Source organism: Melospiza melodia, chromosome 30, assembly GCF_035770615.1.
Source record: "Melospiza melodia melodia isolate bMelMel2 chromosome 30, bMelMel2.pri, whole genome shotgun sequence".
Lineage (NCBI taxonomy): Eukaryota > Metazoa > Chordata > Aves > Passeriformes > Passerellidae > Melospiza > Melospiza melodia.
Window position 1 is genome coordinate 4,725,884 of NC_086223.1, and position 23,935 is coordinate 4,749,818.

Sequence of the window (23,935 nt, forward strand, 5' to 3'; positions counted from 1 at the left end):
CTCTCCCGGATTTTGACTGCCCATCCATCTCCACCCCAGCCTCTGCCCATCCCATGAACAGATTTCCTTTCATTCACCCACAATCAGCACCTAATTCAGCAAATCCCATGCAAATGACACAACCCTGGGGAAAATGCCACTTCAGGGGCATCACAGTGAACTGGACAGAGATGTTTGGGGAAGAATCTCACTAATCAAAGTTTAAAAAATGAATTATTTTCCTTTTTTTAGGAACTAGAAATACATCTCTCTGCTGCCTGAGATATAAGAGCAGAGTGAAACCCACCATATTTTCTGGTTTCTTTCCTGCACCACCTGGTGTCCCCGGAGTTTCAGCTGTAAAAATTCAAGATGTTGTATCAAAGACACCCTAAACCTCCTCCCCAGCCTTTTGAGGAATCTGGGCCTGGCCTGGTGCAGTGTGAGACTCCAACACAGCAAAAGGGCATGATCAGGAAAGGCTGGAGGGGTGAGAGGACATTTAATCCATTTTTCAACATTATTATTATTATTATTATTATTATTATACAATCAGTGCACTAGAACTTGTTGTGCCAGTGTCATGTCACAATCCATAAATCTTTTGTGATGCCAACTCAAACATTCCCATCTGGTGTTTCCAAAACATGGTCCCCAAGGACGCTCTCATGAGGGATGAGCCCACCCTTCCTAAGTAAAGGATCAGCCCTGGTGGCTGAAGACAGGAGACAGAGGATTTTGAAAAAAAAATTCTTTATTGGAACTCATCTGAACATCAGATATACCTGGTGTTGGTTAGCAAGAACCGTTTGTACATTTGATATTGATGGTGCCAAAAACCCAAACAGCGACTGACTGGAGGAGATGGAAATTAAGAAAAATAAAATAAAATAAAGAAAAAGGTTGGAGAGGTCAAAATGTGAACAGAAAAGGGGAAAAAAATCAGCCAGTCTAAGAGTCAGCATGAAGGCAAAATATTTCCTGATAAAACAGAATCCTTTTACAAAATATAAATTTTGTAAGAAAAAGGTGGAGAGGGAAATAGAGACAGAGGGGAAAGAAAAAAATAAAGATGAGCAGGACAGAGATGCAGAAGCTTACACTGCCCAAATGGCATTAAAACTTACTGGAAACCTCACCAGAAAATGGAACATGCTGGAACACACCACGCTCCATCCACCCCCAGGGCTTTGGGACCGAGGAGGGAGCTCCCCATGGGCTGTCCCACCTCAGTGGGGACGCAGAGCTCACAGGCACGGCTGGAGCCCACCCATGGCCACCTGCTCCTCCTGCAGCGCAGGTGGGGAGGGAGGGAACACTGAAATCTATCTTAAACAAGAGCATGCAAAGTCAGGCTCCAGGGAGAGCTGCGCCGTCCCCTCCAGCCCGCAGCAAAATCATCGCGGAGCTGCTGCTGCTGCTGCTGCTGCTTCCGGGGGGTCGCAGGCCTTGAGGATGGAAAAGAAACCAGCAGTCTGTCTGTACATTTTGGGGTTGTTTGGTTCAGTACAAATGGAATCGAGTTGGCTGCTCGCACACCGCCAGCACGTCTCCGATTTCGGGCCGGAGGAGATGAGACCAAGTGGATTTGGGCACCTACTGGTAACAAAACGCTGTCCCTGCTGAACTCTGCCGTCCCTCAGGAAGTGGAAAGCACATGTTTAGGTAGTGTAAGCCTTTTTCCTTTTATTTAGAATACCCTCTTTGTTTAAACAATATTCCCCCCCCAGATACAAAGTTCGGCCAGTAAAGATTACATGGAAACTGGAACACGCATCGTCTGGAATACAAGATGCACCGGATGAGGAAGTTTAAAAACTTTCCGAGCGAAAAGTAGAACAAAGAAGAAAGAAAAAAAAAAAAAGTCTCCTAACATTTTCCCAAAGGTTTCACTCTCCTGTCACACACACTCTCCAAATGACAGCTAGCAAATTCAACTCTGCAAAGAGAAAACAGAGCCACGTCACTCGACAGGAGAGGGGACGAGGCTCGGGGACATGGCAGGGCTCAGCAGTGACCCCAGAGCTCTGCAGCCCCCAGGGAGCCCCCACTCACCTATGTCAACTTCTTGGCTTTGTTGTAGAGCGAATCCACTACTTTGCTCATGTTCTGAATGGTCTCGAGGGCGGCCTCGTAAGTTTTGTCTACGGGGGGTTCGTCAAAGATGATCAGGACGCCCTCGCCCTGGTCAAGGATTCCTGTGGGCACAAGCAGCTCTGAGCTCTGGGATGCTCGATGGGTCACAGCTTCCAGACAGCAGGAATATGAGATCTACCCCAGGAAGATCTGCAGGGGCTGTGCAGGGTTTGGGAAGGGCTCAGGTGTTGGGCTGGGCTGGCTGATTTTGGGCAGGACTGCTTCAGCATTCCCAGAAAAAGCCACATCCCAGAGAAGTCATCCAGGAGATGAGCATTGCTGCCATCCCCCACCACCTCCCTGCCTTCCCTGTGCCCAGCAGGAAGGCTCAGCACAGCTGGTTTATCCTGCAGCTGTGCCCAGGTGCCAGGTGGGCTCTGTCCCCTCACAGTGCCCTGTGCTGCTCCCTGGCATTGCCCTGGCTCAGCCACATCCAGGGACCACAGAACCGAGGGGACAACAGGACTGAGGGGACAGCTGGTTATCTGAGGGGTTATTGGAGCAGCAGCCAAGCCACAGCACCCCACAGAATGTTCTGGACACAAACAGCCAGCCACAGCTTGTACAAACACAGGGCAGTCAGAGCTGAGGGATGCACTCACCATGAAACTTCTTGTCCAAGATCATCTGTGACAGTTTCCTTTCTACCTCAGCCTGAAAGTGAAGCAGAAATACTAAAAAGTCTCCCAGAACACATAAAACAACATGGATTTTGCTGCTGCACACTTGACAGCCCTGGTGGGACAGGAGCAGCTGCTCCTCCCTGAGCCTGGCTTGGACATCTCCACCTGCTGCAAGATGCCTCAGAAAATAAGAGAGCAGCTGTTAATGAGGGAGCAGCAGGGTGTCCCCTGGCCCACAGTGACACTGTATCTGTCACTGCACACCTGCGGGGGTTCTGGAACTTTCTAACTCAGTTCAGCAAGGATTTAGACAAGAGTTTGGCCAAGTTTTATTTAATCCACCCAGTAGAGCTCCTGCCCAGCAGCAGGAAGGGCCTCAGGAGGCAGCTCCTCTCTGGGCACAGAGCAGCTTTAGTCTGAATATTTTTATATCCTGAATATCCTAAATTAAGGATGTGTTAAACACCACCAGCTGGGTGCAGGCTGTGCCAGGGGAGGTCTAGGTTAGATATTAGGGAAAATTTCTTCATGGAAAGCATTGTTCAGCCCAGGGCAGAGGTGAAATCACCACGTTTAACACATTTGTGGATGTGGCACTTGGGGGCACGGGTGGCTTTGGCAGTGCTGGGGGAATATCTCAATGAACTCAATGATCTCTCTTTTCCAACCTGAATGATTCAGTGATTCTGTGAGCACAAAGGCTGAGCTCAGCTCACTTCCCAAGCTCTGCCCTTAATGCCAGCACAAGACAACAGCACTGGGGTGCAACTGGCTGGGATTACAGTGGATTCTCCTAAAACTGAATCTGTCTGGGATTATGTGTAAAGCACTGACTGCACAGCCAGTGTGACAGACACATCCCTAATGCCACTGCAGGCTGATTAGCTGGATCCTGCATCTTTAAGGGTCTCAGGAAGGTTCCCCTGGGGGCACTCAGGGGATTAAACACAGGGCATGGGGGAACACTGGGCTGGTCAGGACAGAGCAGAGGAAAATCTGTCTCCAATAAAGAGCAAGAGTAAAACCCATGGGGGAAGGGAACAGCACAGCAAAGTCTGGAGCACAGGAAGCCTCAATGCCTCCCAGGAGCTGCCTGGGTCAGAGTTTAGTTCCCAAGGGTGAGATTTGCCTGGAGATGCTGTGGATCTCATCTGTGACCCTTCATGTTCAGCTCCCAGTGACAAAGTCACTGGATCTCATCTGTCACCCTTCATGTTCATGACAAATGCCATTTAAGCCCAACTCCTCTGAACACTGATTTCTGGTGAGGTTCTTACCTTTGAGAGCTTGATGAGGCTGGATATGTGTTCAATCTATAAGAAAGACCAACATTCAGTTAATCTTCAGCTGCAATTTGGACACAACAAAGAGGTTTGGGGGTCTTCCATGGGCCTGGAAATGCTCTGGCCTAAATATCCCCAGTGGTTTTCTCCACTCTGCAGCTTCAGGTCCTTCAGGTTTCACATCTTTTAACTAAGATGGACTGGACCCTAAAGCCATTTCACTCTGAAAGGTGACATCTCTTCTCCAAGACTATGGCACAGAGGCCTTCAAAGCCAAATGCTGCCACCTTCAGGGTTAAAAGCCAGTTAGAGAGCATGAGAGAAACAGCTGGAAAGGCAATGACTCTGGAATGTGGCTCTCCAAAAGTCCCCTTAGCCTCCTCTTTATAATTTTAACATTATAACCCTGAGCTCTGAAAGTGCTGAGCAGCTCAGAGTAAGGAGTGCTCATATGGGAACAGAGGGTCCAGCCCTCCAGGTGCTGCTGGAAACATTTACCTGTACTCTGGAGAAGGGTTCAATGACTCTGATCAGGTTCTGTTCCAATAAATTATCATAGAGCTTGGCCAGGTGAGTGTTTATGATGGGGTCGTCCCTGAGCTCCACCTTGTAGTCTGTCAGAGCCTGTGGGGACAGGGCAGGAGGAAATCATTCCACAGCAGCAGCTCCTCCAGGTCCTCTGAGGATGAGATCCCCTCCCAGCCCAGCCCCATGGCTGATCCAGCCCCTAACTTAGATAAAAACCAGCAGGTCACAGGACCCTGATGTGGGAATCCTCTGCCTGAGCTCTGCAGCATTCCTGTGAAACCAGGAAAATTTTTTAGGGAGATACATATCACAGTGACAGCACCTAAAGAAAAACTGCTTCTGATTTGGATTCCCAAAAAGAAAAAGAAAAAAAAGGAAAAAAGAAAGAAAGAAAAAAAAGAGGAAAAAAAAGAAAGAAAAAAAAGAGGAAAAAAAAGAAAGAAAAAAAAGAGGGGAAAAAAAGAGGGGAAAAAAAGAGGGGAAAAAAGAGGGGAAAAAAAGAGGGGAAAAAAAGAGGGGGAAAAAGAGGGGGAAAAAGAGGGGGAAAAAGAGGGGGAAAAGAGGGGGAAAAGAGGGGGAAAAGAGGGAAAAAAGAGGGGAAAAAAGAGGGAAAAAGAAAAGAGAAAAAAAAAGAGGAAAAAAAAGAGAAAAAAAAGGGAAAAAGGAGGAAGGGAAAAAGGAAGGGAAAAATGGGAGGAAAAAAATGGGAGGAAAAAGTGGGAGAAAAAAAGGAAGGAAAAAAAAGGAAGGAAAAAAAAAGGAAGGGAAAAGGAGGGAAAAAAGGAGGGAAAAAAGGAGGGAAAAAAGGAGGGAAAAAAGGAGGGAAAAAAGGAGGGAAAAAAGGAGGGAAAAAAGGAGGGAAAAAAGGAGGGAAAAAAGGAGGGAAAAAAGGAGGGAAAAAAGGAGGGAAAAAAGGAGGGAAAAAAGGAGGGAAAAAAGGAGGGAAAAAAGGAGGGAAAAAAGGAGGGAAAAAAGGAGGGAAAAAAGGAGGGAAAAAAGGAGGGAAAAAAGGAGGGAAAAAAGGAGGGAAAAAAGGAGAAAAAAAAAGGAGAAAAAAAAAAGGAGAAAAAAAAAGGAGAAAAAAAAAGGAGAAAAAAAAAGAGAAAAAAAAAGAGAAAAAAAAGGAGGAAAAAAAGGAGGAAAAAAAGGAGGAAAAAAAAAGGAGGAAAAAAAAGGAGGAAAAAAAAGGAGGAAAAAAAAGGAGGAAAAAAAAGGAGGAAAAAAAAGGAGGAAAAAAAAGGAGGAAAAAAAAAGGAGGAAAAAAAAAGGAGGAAAAAAAAGGAGAAAAAAAAAAGGAGGAAAAAAAAAGGAGAAAAAAAAAAGGAGGAAAAAAAAAGGAGGAAAAAAAAGGAGGAAAAAAGGAAGAAAAAAGGAGGAAAAAAAGAAGAAAAAAAAAAGAAGAAAAAAAAAGAAGAAAAAAAAAAAAAAGAAGAAAAAAAAAAGGAAGGAAAAAAAAAGAAAAAAAGAAAAAAAAACAAGAAAAAAAGGAAAAAACTGGGTTCAACCAAGTTTACTCCCCACGCACTGAAAACGCAACTAGTTGATTGTTGGGGGGTATTTCTTGATGCATTTCCATCAATGTTTCCATGGTTTCCTGCTGTGGGATGTAACAGCTTCTCCAACATTCCAAACCTGGCATTTCTGCCCATCCTCTGTGTCCCTGACTCACCTTTTCAAAATCTGCCAGCGACCGGTTCTTGCTGGCCTGTGCCACACATTTTAGTGCTTCTGTCTGTGGGCAAAGAGAAGCAGAGCAGGTTATTTATTTCCTTCTGGATTCTCCTCTCTGGGTGAGCATGCCAAGTGTGCAGCACCCTGGGAACGTGCTCAAACAACAAAGCAGGAATGTTCCTTGTCAGGGCCACAGGCACAGGGAGAGCAGCTGCTGAGGGGAGGAGAAGCCAGGCAGCTGCAGGACAGGACCTGAAACATCTCCAGAGGGACAAAGCACCCTGACAGCACCAGCTGCAAGTTGGTAGTGAGTTTGATGCTGTTTTTAAGGCATTTTGGCACTTGTTTAATGAATGTGGCCATTTTGGGCCCTCCAGCCCAGCTGAGTGACAGGGGCAGGGCAGCAGCTCCTATGGACAGCATCAGGGATGAGTCTTCTCTACACCCCATAACTGCTGAAATTAAGCAAAATCTCATCCCCAAACAAGCCCATTTACATCCCACACTGGTAATCCCAGCAGGGAACAGCAGAGCCCAAGGAGTGGGGAGGACAGGACAAGGACAAACTGATGCCTCTGGTGCACCCCAGGTTTCTGCTGCCCCCTCTTTTGGGCCTGCCCCATGCAGAGCCAGGAGCTGGATTGGATCCTTGTGGTCCTTTCCCACTGGGGATATTCCAAGATTGTCCCCAGGGCTGCTCTCTCCCTGCTCCCCCAGCAGGAATTGCTGCTCAGGGCTGGCTCAAAGCACAGCCGGGATCTCCTGCTCTGGGGAGGAGCCTCAGCTGCCACTCAGGGCAGAGGGATGAGGCAGGATTGGGGCTGCCCCTCCTGATCCACCAGGGATATCCTCAAGTCAGACCTTTGAGCTCTGCTAATTCCCAATCCCCTGTGGGAGGGGAGCAGCAGCTCCTGCGTCACAGCAAAGCCCAGGCTGAGCTCAGCCCCTGAGGGCAGCAGGATCCCAGCCTGGCACAGCCCCTGGCACCCCCTAAAAGCACCCCTGAGCTGAATTTGAGGGTGGTTTTCCCAGCCTGGCAGAACAAGCAGGGCTTTCACACCTCCCTGGCTGCCTGAGCTGCACTGCCAGGAATGGATTCTCAGCACTGGCTACAATGAAATAAAAGCAGCAACTCAGATTTAAACACTGAGAGCAGGGAGACAAGGAGCTGGTGGCATCAGGCAGTTTGTAGCTCATGAAGGAAGGAGAAAAACAGGGAAAATGAAGAGAGCAGCCCAAATTCTCTGATTGTGAAAATCACTGTAAGACCCTTTGAAGGCAACTGACTTCTGGTAATTTAATCAGTTCTGGATCTCGTTCAGGACACTCAGGAGTGATGGGGATTTTGGTATGACAAGAGCAAAGTGTTTGACAGGAAGATTGAGTAGGCATTGAGGTAAGAGGAAGATAGAAAGGGTTAAATTCCTGTACCTGTCTTCCTGCATACCGCAGAGCAAGCTTCCCACTCACCAATGCTTGCACATCTTCTGGGCTGCAGACAGAGGGGAGGGAGCAGAGGAATTATACAGGAACATGGTCAGCTTAAACCCCAGAGCACCCCAAAAATCCCCAAATGACAGCAAAGAACTATAACCCAAATCCAGGAGCACTGATCAGGTGACAAAGACACTGATTGAGCCCATTAGTTCAACAAAAAGCCTTTCCCATGGAAATGCAGGCAGAATCTTCCCAGAACCATCTGGCACCTACCTGTTGAGCATGATTTTGCACAGCAGCATGTATTTGAGAGCAGTGATGGCTTTGGGGTTGTCAATTGAATCATTGCCCTCAAATGCCTCATAAAAATATGAATAGGCTGTTTTCCAGTCCTTCTCTTCTGCTGCATGGATAATACCTGGGAGAGGCACAAACAGGTTAATTCTGAGCAGGGCTGGGAGAGGACAGAATCATTTGGTTGGTTTTGTTTTATCTCTGATTTCAGTAAAGAGAAACCTTTCCTCCTGTGCCCCTCATGTCTATGAGAAGAAAATCCACAGCCCCTCTCACAAGGACCTTTTTAGCCAGACAAGCTTGGGGCACTTCAGGTGAGTGCCTGCAAACTGGGACAGGAACAATGTGTAATGGGCCAGGAGCACAGAGTGAGGCTGCAACTGCAGTGCCTGGGGAGCTCACGGACCCTCCACCACTGGCAGCTTCCAAAACTGGCCTGGAAAATGCCAGGAACAAAGATGATGCCACCGAGGCAGAACTAGTGATATCCTGAGGCCCCACTGTTGTATCTGCAGGGTCCTCCATGGCAGGAAGGAAGGATGCACCTGACTCCATGTTCTCAGAGGGCTAATTTATTATTTTATTATACTATATTATATTAAAGAATACTAAACTATACTATGCTAAAGAATACAGAAAGGATGCTTACAGAATGCTAAAAACGATAGCATTAATATAATAATATTACATTAACATATTAATATAATAATACCATATTAATGCTGTATTATATTAATGCTATATTATATCATATCATATTAATGTTATATAAGATAATGAAAACTCGTGACTCTCTCCAGAGTCCTGACACAGCTTGGCCCTGATTGGCCAAAGAGTGAAAACAACTCACACCAGAAACCAATGGAACAATCACCTGTGGGTAAACAATCTCCAAACACATCCCACATGAGCAAAACAGAGGAGAAGCAAATGAAATTATTATTGTTTTCATTTTTTTTCCTGAGACTTCTCAGCTTCCCAGGAGAAAAATCCTGGGTGAAGGGATTTTTTTTCAGAAAATGTGAATGTGACAGCCCCAGCAAGCACCACTTCCCATGATTCTCTCAGAAAACACAAATATCAGATATATGATGTGTCAGGACAGTGCTGGGTGCTGTCCTGGTCCTGGAGGCCTCACCTGACTGCATGTCCAGTGCTGCCTGCAGCTTGGGGGGACAGTAGATGGCATTGGCTGTAGTCCTGGCCGAGGTTAAGGCTGCTCTTGCTTTTGGCAGATTGCTCAGGGCATGGTAAGTCTTGCTCTCTAGGAGCTGCACCTCCACCAGCAGTGCCTTGTCATCCATCTTCTTCAACTCCCTGAGCAGCTGGGAGCCTGGCAGAGGGCAAGGACAGCACTGTGAGCTGCTCTGCATCATCAGCATCCACAAAACATCCACAAAACATCCACCCAAAGCCTCTCCAGGGGCACCCACCCTCTCCAGCAGCCAGGGCTGTCAGGGAGGGACAGGACTGTGAGCTGCTCTGTATCATCAGCATCCACAAAATACCCACAAAACATCCACCCAAAGCCTCTCCAGGGGCCATCTGTGATGGTGTTCACAGGGGTCTGAGGATGAGGGAAGAGATGAGGATCTGACTCCATGTTTCAGAAGGCTGATTTATTATTTTATGAAGTATATTCTATTAAAACTATACTAAAAGAATAGAAGAAAGGATTTCAGCAGAAGGCTGGCTAAGAATAGAAAAAGAAGGAATGATAACAAAAGCTTCTGTCTCAGACAGAGTCTGAGCCATCTGACTGTGATTGGCCATTAATTAGAAACAACCACATGAGACCAATCACAGATGCACCTGTTGCATTCCACAGCAGCAGATAACCATTGTTTACATTTTGTTCCTGAGGCCTCTCAGCTTCTCAGGAGAAAAAAAAATCCTCAGGAAAGGATTTTTCATAAAATATCATGGCTAGAGCCACCCACCCTCCCCCCACAGCCAGGGCTTTCAGGGAGGGACCTGAGGCTCACACAACCTGTCCTTCCAAGGAAAAGCAAGGGAGAGGGAATAATGGGGGCACAGTGGCAGAGCACAGCAGGAGGGTGAAGCAGTTTTGTGGCAGAGGTGGGGTGTGGGCAGCACAGTGCCCTGGAGGGGATGGGCAGCTGGGATGGGCACCCTGGCACCGTGGCCAGGTGATTTCCCTCTGCTGCACAAGTGCCCCCTTGGCAGCGTGGAGCACCCTCAATAAACTCGTGAGGATGTGGGATGAGGAAGGAATGATTTTTCTCAGGACATCTGCAGGTCAGATTTAGCCTAAGAAATGTCAGGACAAGCTGCCACATCACAGGTTTGTGCTGAATGAGCAATCCTAGAGGAAACTTGTCTCCTAAAATCCTCCTCCTCCCTTGCTGTGCTCAGGAGCTGATAACCAGAGCTGAAATTGCAGAACTGGCCAGAAACAAATGGATTTTCCCTGGAAACATCCCTGAGAGACCCTGCCTGCACCTACTCCCCATGGCCACCTCCTCAGCACACAGGAATGCTGTGCACAACACTGACATCCTGACAGGGCACCAGAGCCTGCCCTAGAGGCACACTCACACCTTCCCAACTTCCCAGGCTGTCCCACCACCAGCTAAGGGATTAAATTAATTAAGCACAGCTTTGGAGTCAGTTTAAACCTGAGTTCATTACCTGTCCCTTTGCAAATGAGTCCTAATTCCATCCTGAATTCCATGAACTCAATATTCTGATGAGATACATGTCACCAGGGGATTCTGGATATGACACAGGCTCGTGCCACCACACAGGTTAAGAAGTTTTGGGTGCCAGGTGAGCAGTTCAGGCTGTGCCAACACCCCTCAGACAGCTTAAACCTCACAGCTTAAACCTCACTGACAGCTTAAACCTCACTTGAACCTTAAATCTCAATTACAGCTTAAGCCTCACTTCCAGCACTGCAGGCATTTGCAAAATGAGCATTTTAAAAGCACCAGGGGAGCTGTAGGACACCCTGCTTTACTCAGCTTTGGGGCAGAGCAGGAGTTCACTGGTTCATTTCCATCCCTTGGGTGGTGCAGGGGCAAATTCTTAAAGCCTCCCTAATGACACCCACAGAGGTTTTGCCATTTCCTGAGCAAATTGGAAAAAAAAGTTATTTTCTGCCTTCAGCCTCTGTGGCCACAGCAGAATATTCCAGTAGGAGCTAAACCTGTAGCCTTCAGCTGGATACAGCTCCCAAAATTATCTGCAATGAACAAATCACAGAATGCCAGAGGGGTTGGGCTGGGAGGGGCCTTAAAGCTCCTCTCATTCCACTCTCAAATGGGCAGGGACACCTCCCAGGCTGCTCCAAATCCCCCCAAACTGCTCTGAGGCCCAGGTGAGATGGGTGAGGATGGTGAAACAGAGAACAAAGGCACCTCTAAGAGCTGTCATCACCCAGCTACAGCCAGAACTGCACCAGCACTGAGGAATTAACACCCAAATCCTGCAAAACCTCTCAAGGAATGTGAGACAGGCGCTGGCTTTCCTTGGCAGCAGTGAATGAAAAGCAAAGATTTATCACCACCTAGTGGGAGCCTCACCTAGCTGCAGAGCTTCTTGGTACCTCTTGGTGTCAAAGTAGAGAGAGACCAGCCTGGCCTGGAGAACAGAAAAGGAAACCAGAACACATTTGTTTTGGAAAATGAACTTTTGTATTCTTCTCTGCACAAATCTCACTACATTAATGTGTATTTGTCACATTGTGTGGTCCAATCATGCAAGGCCTCCTGCACAAGGAGTAAAACTTGGCATTTTTAAAGAGAATTTCAGTGTAATTACTGCCCTCCCCTGACATTAATTGCACACAAGGGCTCTGCTTTTCCAGGTATTCAATGTGCCAAGGGGATGATGCTGCTCCCCGTGTTTGGGATGTGGCACCTACCTCCAGAGCCTGGCGTAGGAAAGTCCTTTTCTCTGATTTGGCCCATTCAATACACTCTAAACACAGGTCAACCTTGAAGGGAGCAGAAAGAAATAAATCAATTCTGGACATTTGCTTTGTCAGTGCCCACCTCAAATGGGTCCCAACAACACCAGAAGTGTCAAATGGAAGCGTTTGGGGTAGGCAGCAATGCTCTCCCAGAGTTCAAACCCACAGTCATGGTGTATTTCCAATAAAGAAAAATAAATTTCATGTGCTTTAGGATCTAGATAGATCAAGTAATGGTTATAAAGCAGCAGAGGTGCTGGGCTCTGCTTTGGGGGCCTCAACCATCATTTGAAAGCACAGCAAAGAAACTCAGATTTTTCCCATGGTTTTCAGGCTGAGAGTCCCTTGGTGGATAAAGCAGAACTGCTCCATCTCAGGTATTATTTTATTTTATCTGGCCCATAACACACAGCAAGTCATCCTGTGGTGCCAGGCTCAGGAACTGCTCTTCCCAAAACCTCTGGATTGCAGCTCAGCCCTGCAGGCCTTGTCAGCTCCTCCTCACTGCTTATTAAACACGAACATTTTATGAAAAGCCATTATGAAGTCTCAATTTATTACAGGGTGATAGCAGGAGCATTAGGAGCTGGAGAAATCTCCGATTTCACTGCCTTACTGGGCTCCTGGGAGCACTCTGGATGTGAGCTACCCTGAGGAAGGAGAACATTCTGAAAGGATTTGAGATTGCTGCATCAAGGATCTCACAGGTTGATGCCATCTTTCCTTAAGGTTTTGGGTTTGGCTTCATAATATACTCTAAAATTACAATTTTTCTGACTTTTTATTATTCCCATCACCATTAGTCCAACCTGTTCCTCCTCTGCAACTGCATTTGAACGTTGTCCTTCACACCAAATTACCCTGAGAGAAGCCTGCAGCTGCTCACTTTCTCCTGACACTTTGGGGAGCTCTCCCTTCTCACCTGAACATCCCACCCCATTTCCCCTGAGTTCATCTGTTAAAGAAAGAGGGGGAAAATATTCTGCCATCATTTCTTACCCACAAGCCACAAGGAGTGAGCAGCAAACAAGGGACATTGCCTGGGTAAACTGCACTAGAGGATGACAGTTCCAATTTGGCTAATTTTGGCTAATTTTGTGCTAATTTGGCTAATGAGAAGGTCACCTGCCCCAGGTTGATGCCATCTTTCCTTCAGGTTTTGGGTTTGGCTTCAGAATATTCTCTAAAATTACAATTTTTACTGAATTTTTATTATTTCCATCACCATTACTCCAACCTGTTCCTCTGCAACTGCATTTGTCCTTCACACCAAATTACCCTGAGAGAAGCCTGCAGCTGCTCATTTTCTCCTGACACTTTGGGGAGTTCTCCCTTCTCACCTGAACATCCCACCCCATTTCCCCTGAGTTCATCTGTTAAAGAAAGAGGGGGAAAATATTCTGCCATCATTTCTTACCCACAAGCCACAAGGAGTGAGCAGCAAACAAGGGACATTGCCTGGGTAAACTGCACTAGAGGATGACAGTTCCAATTTGGCTAATTTTGGCTAATTTTGTGCTAATTTGGCTAATGAGAAGGTCACCTGCCCCAGGCTGATGCCATCTTTCCTTCAGGTTTTGGGTTTGGCTTCAGAATATTCTCTAAAATTACAATTTTTACTGAATTTTTATTATTTCCATCACCATTACTCCAACCTGTTCCTCTGCAACTGCATTTGTCCTTCACACCAAATTACCCTGAGAGAAGCCTGCAGCTGCTCATTTTCTCCTGACACTTTTGGGAGTTCTCCCTTCTCACCTGAACATCCCACCCCATTTCCTCTGAGCTCATCTGTTAAAGAAAGAGGGGGAAATATTCTGTCACCATTCCTGTCACCCACAAGGACTGAGCAGCAAACAAGGGACATTGCCTGGGTTACTTGACAGTTCCAATTTGGCTAATTTTGGCTAATTTGGTTAATGAGAATGTCACCTGCCCCTCAGCATGGCAGAACCTCTCCAGCCTGCAATCTGCCAGTCCCAGAGTGAGATTTCAGGTGGGTTTTGTCCCTAACCTGCTGCTCAGACCCCTCCTGTGCCACCTCCCAAGGTGCTGCTGTCCTTATCCTGCTCCCAAAAAACCAACAATTGGGGGAAAAAAAGGAAAAACTAAGACAACTGTATCCTATGGAGCTGATGAGAAGATCAGGGTCCAACTACTCCCCCAGCACTGCCAAGGCTACCACTGACCCATGTCCCCAAGTGCCACCTCCACAGGGCTTTGAAATCCTTCTAGGGACCAGGGCTGAACAACCCATTCAGTAAAGGAATTTTCCCTAATATCAAATCTAAACCTCAACTTGAGGAAGCAACAAGAATCTAAGACAAATGCCCATGGTGGGAATCACTCCCAAACTGCAGCAGGGAGAGACCTGCAGGAAAAAACATGGTTATAAATTCAATTATCTGATGTTTTATTTATAAAACACATCCAAATGCATTAAAACCCTGCTTTTCCTGCCATGAATAATTCTTCAGTGAGAAGCAAACTAGGTCAGATCATGGTGCTGCAGGCTTTTGAGGAACAGCCTGGTGCTGCAGCCTCACCTCCTGTCCTGTGGCTGCCTCCATGTCCAGGAAGAGGTCGAGCAGGGAGCGCACCAGGCGAGCAGCCTTGGCCTTGCTGATGGAGTTCAGGAAGGGCCTCACGTACTTCAGGAGTCCTCCCAGCTCTGCAAAAACACCAAAACATCAGATTCACCCCCCCAGCCAAGAGCTGAGCCCAGCAGAGCAGCCACACATGGCATGGACCAGGATTTGTCACAGTAAATGTTCCCCAGGTGGGGATTTGTCACAGCAAACCTTTCCCAGGTGGGGATTTGTCACAGCAAACCTTTCCCAGGTGGTTTTTCAGCATCACAAACAGGACAGAGTGACAAATGTCACCTGCAAGGAGCCCTGGAGCAAACAAGGACTGCACAGGGATTGGGGGCTCAGCCTCACCCCAGCACTGCCTGCCACTGCAGCTCCCCCAGCTGTAACTGCCTCACCTTTAAAATGTAAAGATTTGTTAAATGTTCTGAGATTTTTCTATAAAATCAGGGAAGGAGTTTATAATTTAGGTGTGTTTTTATTAACTCACAGTTTCATGCTTTAATCTGCCCCACCTAGCCAGGCCCAGGATGTTGGATCCTGTGATGGTGTTCACAGGGGTCTGAGGATGAGGGAAGAGATGAGGATCTGACTCCATGTTTCAGAAGGCTGATTTATTATTTTATGATCTATATTACATTAAAAGTATACTAAAATAATAGAAGAAAGGATTTCATCAGAAGGCTGGCTAAGAATAGAAAAAGAAGGAATGATAACAAAGGTTTGTGGCTCGGACTCTCTGACTGAGCCAGCTCACTTTGATTGGCCATTAATTAGAAACAACCAACACAGGCCAATCACAGATCCATCAGAGCATTCCACAGCATTTATTGTTAAATGTAAACAATAACCATTGATTACATCTTGTTCCTGAGGCCTCTCAGCTTCTCAGGAGGAAAAATCCTAAAGAAAAGTTTTTTCATAAAAGATGTCTGTGACAGGATCCACCTGGTGCTCCACCACTGGAAAATCATCCTTAACACTCCAACTCCACCTTTATCTGATCAGCTCTGATCTCACTTAACTACATTTCTAAGTCTCCTCATGAATTCACATTTATAAGAGGTGGAAAAAGGAAATGTCTTTTATTTAATGGAGAAACACTGAAGTTGTGACAGCCAGGGAGCAGAGGAATGTGCCAGCTCCAGCACCCAGAGGCACCAGGGAATGTTGGAAGTGCAGAGCACAAGTGAAAAGTCTCCTACAACAAACACCACGTGCTTTTGGGGAGGTCCTGCTCCCAGTTTGGGAAGATGATCCTGCAGGGGCAGGGTTCAGTGCTGACTCATCAGCACCAGGTCTGCACACTGAAACCACAGCTCTCTCTGCCCCAGATTTCCCACTCTCACCCAAATATCAGGTGGATCTCACACTACTGTGTTTACAAGGTTGCACAGAAAAGCAAAATCAAAACAAAGCTGGCAATGACTAATCCAGAAATCTTCTACACCAAACTGGTACTGAATCAAAACTAAAATAAGAGATTAGTCTAATTTTATTTCAATTAGTATATGGAGGAGTATCAGGAGAATTTCAGGTTGGAAGGATTCCAATAAAAACAAATGTAAACAAGGGTTCCTCTGTATTTCATTTAGCAGTAATGCAAAAGAATGCTAATGCTAATTGTTATAACAACATCTTATTAATATCTACACATTATTCTTCATATTTTTTATTTTTTTAACCTATTTACTTGAAGTTTAATCAAGCCTGATACACCTCTTTTATCACACCCTTAACATGTAGAACTCACTTCTTCCAATCACTCACAGTGATCACAGAATCCCAAAAAGGTTTGGGTTGGGAAGGACCTCAAAGCCCACCCATGGCAGGGACACCTTCCACTGCCCCAGGGGGCTCCAAATCCTGTCCAACCTGGCCTTGGACATTGCCAGGATCCAGGGGCAGCCCCAGCTGCTCTGGGAATTCTATTCCAGGGCCTGCCCACGCTCCCAAGGAACAATTCCTCATTCCCAATATCCCATCCAGCCCTGCCCTCTGGCACTGGGAGCCATTCCCTAGGTCCTGCCCAAGTCCCTCTCCAGCTCCAGGAACCTGTTAAGGCACTGGAAGATTTCTAAACATCCAATTTAGAACAGATTTAGAACAAACAGAACTTAAGTGTGATCCTCAGCTTTACTTCTCAAGATGAAAAGCAGGAGATCCTGAGCCCAGCAAAGCACCCAAACCTGAGCCCAGCAAAGCACAAACCCTGAGCCCAGCAAAGCACAAACCCTGAGCCCAGCAAAGCACAAACCCTGAGCCCAGCAAAGCCCCCAGAGCCCAGCAAAGCCCCCAGAGCCCAGCAAAGCACAAACCCTGAGCCCAGCAAAGCCCCCAGAGCCCAGCAAAGCACAAACCCAGAGCCCAGCAAAGCACCCAAACCTGAGCCCAGCAAAGCACCCAAACCTGAGCCCAGCAAAGACAAACTCTGAGCCCAGCAAAGCCCCCAGAGCCCAGCAAAGCACAAACCCAGAGCCCTGCAAAGCACAAACCCTGAGCCCTGCAAAGCACCCAGATTCACTACAAGAACACCACAGTGTGCTCTGTGCCACAGCTGTTCCCAGAAAAGTTTCATTTTGCAGTCTGCACTCACAAGGAACCTGCTGCTCCATGGCTTTCCCCACACCACCCAGTTCTGGGGTTTATTTAACCTCCAGTACAAGTCGTGGATGCAAATCCCAATTATTTTAATGCAAGGCAAATGCTTTGGTCTCACACACAGCAAACAAACACAAACAAACACATCAGCTGTGCACAGAGCTCCTCTCCAGCATCTGCTGGGAGCTGGGAAAGGTGGGCTCTGGATTTAATTGAGGCTCTCCAAGATCCAGCAGCTCCCAAGCAGCACCAGGAACCCTCCTCCTGTGCATCCCTGCCTCCCCCAGCTCCTCAGGACCAGTGGGATCAGTGCCCAACTCACTCTTTCCCACAGGAACTGCAGAACAAAGAAGGAAAACTCCAGTGGAACACACTGCACTGTTTAGCATCCCATGATGTGCCCCAGAGCTCCTCAGAAAGCAGAGCCCAAGCCAACAGCTGGAATGCAGCTGTGCATTCTGCAAACTCCACACTCAGCCAGGCAGCCTCAAAGTTCCCACAGAAATTTCTCTCTCCTACCAACGTAACCATCAACTATTTTTAGGGTTTGATTTTTCTAAAGAAAATGCAATGCCTGGTAAAGGGGTGGGATTGACAGCTCTGCAGGAGTGATGAGCAGCAGCAGCTCTGGAAAATGAAGCCTGCAGCTCATCCTCAGGGAAGTGCTTCCACCAGCTAACACTGCACACATCCAAATCCCCAATCCAGATATTCCAACCCTACAGCTCTGTGAAATGCTATAAAAATCTGGAACTGTCACACAGAAAAGTAACCACCAGCTAACACTGCACACATCCAAATTCCCAACTCAGATATTCCAACCCTACAGCTCTGCGAAATGCTATAAAAATCTGGAACTGCCACAAAGAAAAGTAACCAATCTACAAGTTTGGTAATCAATCTACAGTTTTAGTTGCTTGATAAAGATTAAGGATTGAAGGGGGTCACTTGTATTATTTCTATTTTTGTAAACAAAGGCTGCAGCTCAGTAGAGTCACAGAATCACAGAATGGTTTAGGTTGGAAGGGATCTTAAAGCTCATCCAGTGCCACCCTGCCATGGCAGGGACACTTCCACTGTCCCAGGCTGCTCCAGCCTGGCCTTGGGCACTGCCAGGGATCCAGGGGCTGCCCCAGCTGCTCTGGGCACCCTGTGCCAGGGCCTGACCACCCTCACAGGGAACAATTCCTCATTCCCAATATCCCATCCAGCCCTACCCTCTGGTACTGGGAACCATTCCCTGGGTCCTGCCCAAGTCCCTCTCCAGCTCCTGGAGCCTGTTAAGGCACTGGAAGGTTTCTAAACATCCCAAAATGCAGATTTAGCACAAACAGAACTTAATAGACAGTGCAGCCACCACCCCTTAGGGCACTGGAACCCCTCAAACCTGTCCCAGAAATTCCTGGCTAAAACCAAACCCTGTGCAGTGAAAGCCCCAGGATGAAACCCCAGTGTGAGCCCAGCACTGGGGGCAGCTGTACCTGGTGAGAGGCACAGGATGAAATCCCAGCCCTGGGGGCTCTGGGGGCAGCTGTACCTGTGATGGTGCTGCTGCCCCTGACCTGTCACTCCCACCCAGACAGGTGACAGGAGGGGAAGGGCCAGAGCCCTTCCCACAGCTCCAGCAGCACCCTAAGCCAGGGTACCCTGTCCTTCATCCCCACAACTCCAGAAAACACCTCCAGGTCCTGCTGGTCTCCCTCTGAGCTGCACACACACAAGTGGCTTCTGAATGGCTCTAGGTCCATTTCCCCCCCTCCAGAACTCACTCTGCAGTTATTGGTACCTTTAATAGGCCACAAATACATCCCATGTTTGCCTCTCACAGCCCTGAGTTTGATGAGTTAACAGTGTTACTTTTAATTCCTCAGCCTTCCCCTTGAAAGAAAATAAATCCATCAATCACCACCCTCTGGGAAAACCCTGGAGCTCTTTATCCTTGTGCCAAACTTCAGCTCAAACTCAACCCTGCAGAGCTGAGGAGGCCACAAGAACTCCTACCACCATCCACACTGACCTGGAGAAACTCTGATTTCCCCTCTTTTACCCAAACACACACATCTGCCCTGCTGCAGCCACGTTTGGTGCTCTCTGCTGAGCAAAGAGCAGGGTGCAAAGGGCACTGGCACAGCACAGACACCACAGAGCTCCTGACCTCAGCCAGGAAGGGCACTGGCACAGCAGCTTCCTCAGGAAAACCCTGTGCTGATCTGAGGGGTTTGTTTGTCCCCAGAGACCCTAAAAGCAGCAGGAATCAGAGGAATCACCTGAGTGAGGTGACAAGGACCAGTCACCCACAGTGGGACAGGGCTGGAATGCCCAGCCCAACAGGAATTTCCCAGTGGGACACCAAGGGACATTGCACAATAGACACAAACTGTGACCTGGAGCTGTGGCTGAGCCCTCAGGAACTTTCCATGAGCTGCTCTGGTGTCCCTTGCAGTGGGACTGAACCTGCTGCTGGGTGCTTTCCCCACCCCACAGGAAACATTTCCACAGAAAACTCTGGGCACAGACACAGAGTGTCCTAAAATGCTCCAGGAAAAAGGCACAGCCCCAAACTGCTGAGTGAAAAAACAACCAAGGGCTGCCTTGAGGAGACAGCAACAGACTCCAAATCATCACTGAACACAGAACTCAACTCCATCCCTGTCCCCTCACACTCACAATAGAGGGACTGTCCCCTGCAGAGCTGGACAGGGCTGCTGATGTAATGGCCAGCAGATAAATCAATGGATTGTGAGAGATGTTGGTGAGAAAATATTCCATGGGACAAACTTTGCCATTTGAAACCAAGCAGGAGACACCTCTCATCTCAAACAGAACTCAGCAAAACTTCAGTCACCCACACTGAAACAGCCCCACATCAAAGGCCACAGACTGAACTGTGCATTGTTTGGAACACTGGGCAAGCAACAGCAGATTAATATTGATGTTCTTTATTTGGTTTTTAGTTTCTGTCCTGTCTCTGAGAGAACATTTCCTGTTTTTCCAGCTATCCCACTAAGCAAGGAGATAAATCCTTACTTAGGCAAGATCTCCTGGCTGTTACCCCAACTCCTGATTTCAGGCTCACCTTCTGCCTGCCCAGTCTTGGCCAGCAGTGACCCCAGCTCCAGGATGCTCTGCTCTTTGACTTGCACTGCTTCTTCATCGTTTTCCTGGACATCACGTTTCACTGGGGAGAGAAAGAGCAGGAGAGTTGCCTTGAGTGGTGTTTGAGGTGGAAACCATCCCTGCTGCTCAGCTCCTGGGTGTGTGCCCCGAGCAGAGCCTGCTCCAACAGGGAGCTCAGCCTGGCCCAAGAGCTCTGGGAAGTTTAAATCCAGAGCAGGGAAGTTTGCAAAGCTCTGTCAGTGCTACACAGATGATTTACCAGCCCTGATCACTCCAGCTCCAGGTTTCAACAATCTCAGCTTGTGTCACCCAGAGCCAGCACCACACACCAGAGCACAAGAGACATTTAATGGCATTGCTGGGGTTGGACACTCCACTCTGGCATTGCTGCTGTTGCTGCTTTGTGTATTAAACTGAGATCCCACGGACAAGCACAGCGAGGTGGGTACAGCCCTCCCCACCCTGGTGTCCTGACAGTGCCACCACCCTCTGCTCCGAGGCAGATAAAGGGACAAGTGACAGGCAGCAGCACAGCCCCAGCTCCATGTGAGTTATCCATCCCTCCCTGCCACCACCCCCAGCACAGGGAACTGCTCCAACTCCACACAAACAAAACCAAACCCGGCTCTGGGAACTGCAGCTGCGGCTCTCACCGCTCTAACTCCCTATCAAAAGTGAAAGAACCTCGCTCTGAAGGAGGAAAACATGACAGTGACACTGCCAGGGCCACTCCTGACGCTGCCACCCACACCAGGGGCTGAGTCCGACCCCGAGACGAGCAAAACACGGCGGGACAAACAAACAGACAAGAGCTCTGAGAGCCGGGCAGCACCGGGAAACTCGGAAACTTCTCCCGACACAGAGAGGGGACAACGGGGGTGACATCCCCGCAGAGGTCACCAGGACCAAGCCCACCGAGCACCCCCGGCCCCGCGCGGTGCCCGCATCCCCAAAGCGCCGAGCGCTCCCCGGGCTGGGAGAAGCGAACCCCGAGGGAGCCGCTCCGGCCGCGGCACCGGCGGAAACATCGGAGGCTCCCGGCCTAGGGCACGGCGGGACCGGGCCGTGACACCGCGCCCCGAACCGCCCCGACACCCCGCGCTACCGGCACCGCCACGGTCCGATCGGGGCTCCGGGCCGCCGCGTTCATTCCAGCGGGACGGGGAGGAGCGGCCCGGCTCCGGGGCTGCTCCGAGCGGCTCCGCGGGCACGCAGCGGGCACCGGCCCCGCCGCCGCACCGACAGCCGCTGCCGCCCGTGCCCCCACGCGCGGGGGCCGCCGCCGGTGCCGTCCCGGCGCGGGGCAGCGCCGCGGGGCCGGGCCCAGGCCGCGCTCCCGGCCGGCGCGCACGGTGAGTCAGCAGCGGCGGCGGCGCGGGGCTCGGCGCGGCGCGGGCGGCGGCGGGGCGCGGGCGGCGCGGGCGGCGGGCCGGCGCTCACCGATGGAGTGCAGGATGCCGATGGAGGCCTCGCGGTCGGTGGAGAGCAGGGACTGCGCGCGCTGCAGCTCCAGCACCGCCGCCGCCGCCATCTTGCCGCTCCTCCGCCTCGCCGCCAGCACGGAAGCGGCGCCGCGGCCACGCCCCTTCCGCGCGCGCGGCATGCCGGGAACTGCAGTCCCGGCGCGCGGGCGGCCGAACGAGCGGGGAGTGCGGAGGGGCGGGGCTGGGAGGAGGGGTTTACTGAACTGCGCCTGCGCAAACGGCAGGGGGCGTGGTGCCATTGGGGCGCGGCCTGGTGAGCTATTTCGGTAGCTGGGTGGGCGTGGCCTGTGGGGGCGTGGCCTGAAGGGGCGAAGGGAGAGCGCGAGGCTGAGGCAGTGACGTATAAAGGGCGGGGCTTGGGGCGGGGTCTGCGCCCGGCACACAGCGCTGATTGGAGGAAGGGTCAGAGCTGGGGCGTGGCTTTTGGCCGGGGGCGTGGCAGGCGAAGAGCGCGGAGGCCATGGGAGGGAGCGTGTCCAAAAGGGGCGTGGCCTTAAAATAGGCGGGAATAGGCCGGGGCGTGGGCGTGGTCTGTGCTAAGGGTGTCGTCATTGTGGGCGTGGTCGTATAATGGGTGTAGCCAATGGGCGTGCCCGGTGTCTCTCGGGGGCCCCCGGGAAGGAGCGGGGGACGCCGGGCCCAGGGCACCGGGAAAGGCGCTGGGGCGGGGACGGGCCGGGGGTCCCACACGGAACAGCCCCAGCCGTGGGTCCGGGGCTGGAGGGGGCACGTCCTGCTGGGGGTCCCGAGGATCCGCATCCCCATGGACCCCTGAGCGCCCCGGACAGCGCTGGGGAGCGGGGAGAGACCAAGAGACCAGCAGGGCCTGGCAGCTGTGCGGGATCCTGTCCCTGTGTCCCCAAGGGGATCCTGTCCCTGTGTCCCGGGGGAGAATCCTGTCCCTGTGTCCCTGAGCAGGATCCTGTCCCTGTGCCCCCGGGAATGATCCTTTCCCTGTGTCCCTGAGCAGGATCCTGTCCCCGGCTCCATAAAGGGAACTCTGTCCCTGTGTCCCCAGCGAGGATCCTGTCCCTGTGTCCCTGAGCAGGACCCTGTCCTTGTGTCCCTGTCCCTGTGTCCCCAGGAATGATCCTGTCCCTGTGTCCACTAGCGGGACCCTGTCCCTGACCCCACAGGGGGGACCCTGTCCCTGTGTCCCTGCGCTGCCCGCTGCAGGGGCCCAGGGTGGGGGCACACCCGGCCTTGCACCCTCAGCTGGTCAGGAAACAGCCCCAAATCCCCCTGAGCCCCCAAATCACACCGAGCCCCCAAATCACCCTGAGCCCCCAAATCACACTGAGCCCCCAAATCACCCTGAGCCCCCAAATCACCCTGAGCCCCCAAATCACACCGAGCCCCCCAAATCACCCTGAGCTCCCCAAATCACACCGAGCCCCCCAAATCACACTGACCCCCCAAATCACCCTGACCCCCCACATCACACTGACCCCCCAAATCACACTGACCCCCCCAAATCACCCTGAGCCCCCAAATCACCCTGAGCCCCCACATCACCCTGAGCTCCCCAAATCACCCTGAGCCCCCAAATCACCCTGAGCCCCCCAAATCACCCTGAGCCCTCAAATCACACCAAGCCCCTCAAATCACACTGAGCCCCTCAAATCACACTGACCCCCCCAAATCACACCGAGCCCCTCAAATCACCCTGAGCCCCCCAAATCACCCTGAGCCCCCAAATCACACCAAGCCCCCCAAATCACACTGAGCCTCCAAATCACACCGAGCCCCCCAAATCACACTGACCCCCCCAAATCACCCTGAGCCCCCCAAATCACCCTGACCCCCCACATCACACTGACCCCCCCAAATCACACTGAGCCCCCACATCACACCAAGCCCCCCAAATCACCCTGAGCCCCCACATCACCCTGAGCCCCCCAAATCACCCTGAGCCCCCACGGCTGAGCCTGTCCTGCTGTGTCTGTCCCCAGCAGGCCAGGACCAGCAGCCCTCAGAGCAGCCCGTTTCTGCCACCGGAAAAGCCAATTTAACCCCTGGAAGGGTCAGGTTTATATCAAATGGGGAATAAAACCAAAACCCTGCCCTTGGGGAGTCATGTAACTGTGGGATCCCCCAGGAGGGATCACAGTGGGATCCCAATGCCACTGTGGCATCCCAATGTCACTGTTGGATCCCCCAAGAGGGATCACTTTGGGATCCCAATATTGCTGTGAGATCCCAATATCACTGTGGGATCACAATGTCCCTGTGGGATCCCAGTGTCATTGTGGGATCC

At 50.3% G+C, this 23,935-nt stretch overlaps 1 protein-coding gene across 1 annotated transcript; it reads right to left on the minus strand.

Annotated features, from left to right (window-relative positions):
* Window positions 1–715: 715 nt before the first annotated feature.
* On the minus strand, window positions 716–21,764 carry PSMD11 (proteasome 26S subunit, non-ATPase 11). Its single transcript, XM_063178743.1, has 14 exons — window positions 21,635–21,764; window positions 20,154–20,255; window positions 14,432–14,556; window positions 11,838–11,909; window positions 11,497–11,554; window positions 9,090–9,284; window positions 7,931–8,075; window positions 7,652–7,712; window positions 6,219–6,281; window positions 4,520–4,645; window positions 4,016–4,051; window positions 2,718–2,769; window positions 2,035–2,177; window positions 716–1,918 (listed from the first exon to the last, which is right to left on the minus strand). The coding sequence occupies exons 1-13, from the start codon at window positions 21,723–21,725 to the stop codon at window positions 2,035–2,037; spliced, it is 1,269 nt and encodes a 422-aa protein (XP_063034813.1). The 5' UTR covers window positions 21,726–21,764; the 3' UTR covers window positions 716–1,918.
* Window positions 21,765–23,935: the final 2,171 nt, after the last annotated feature.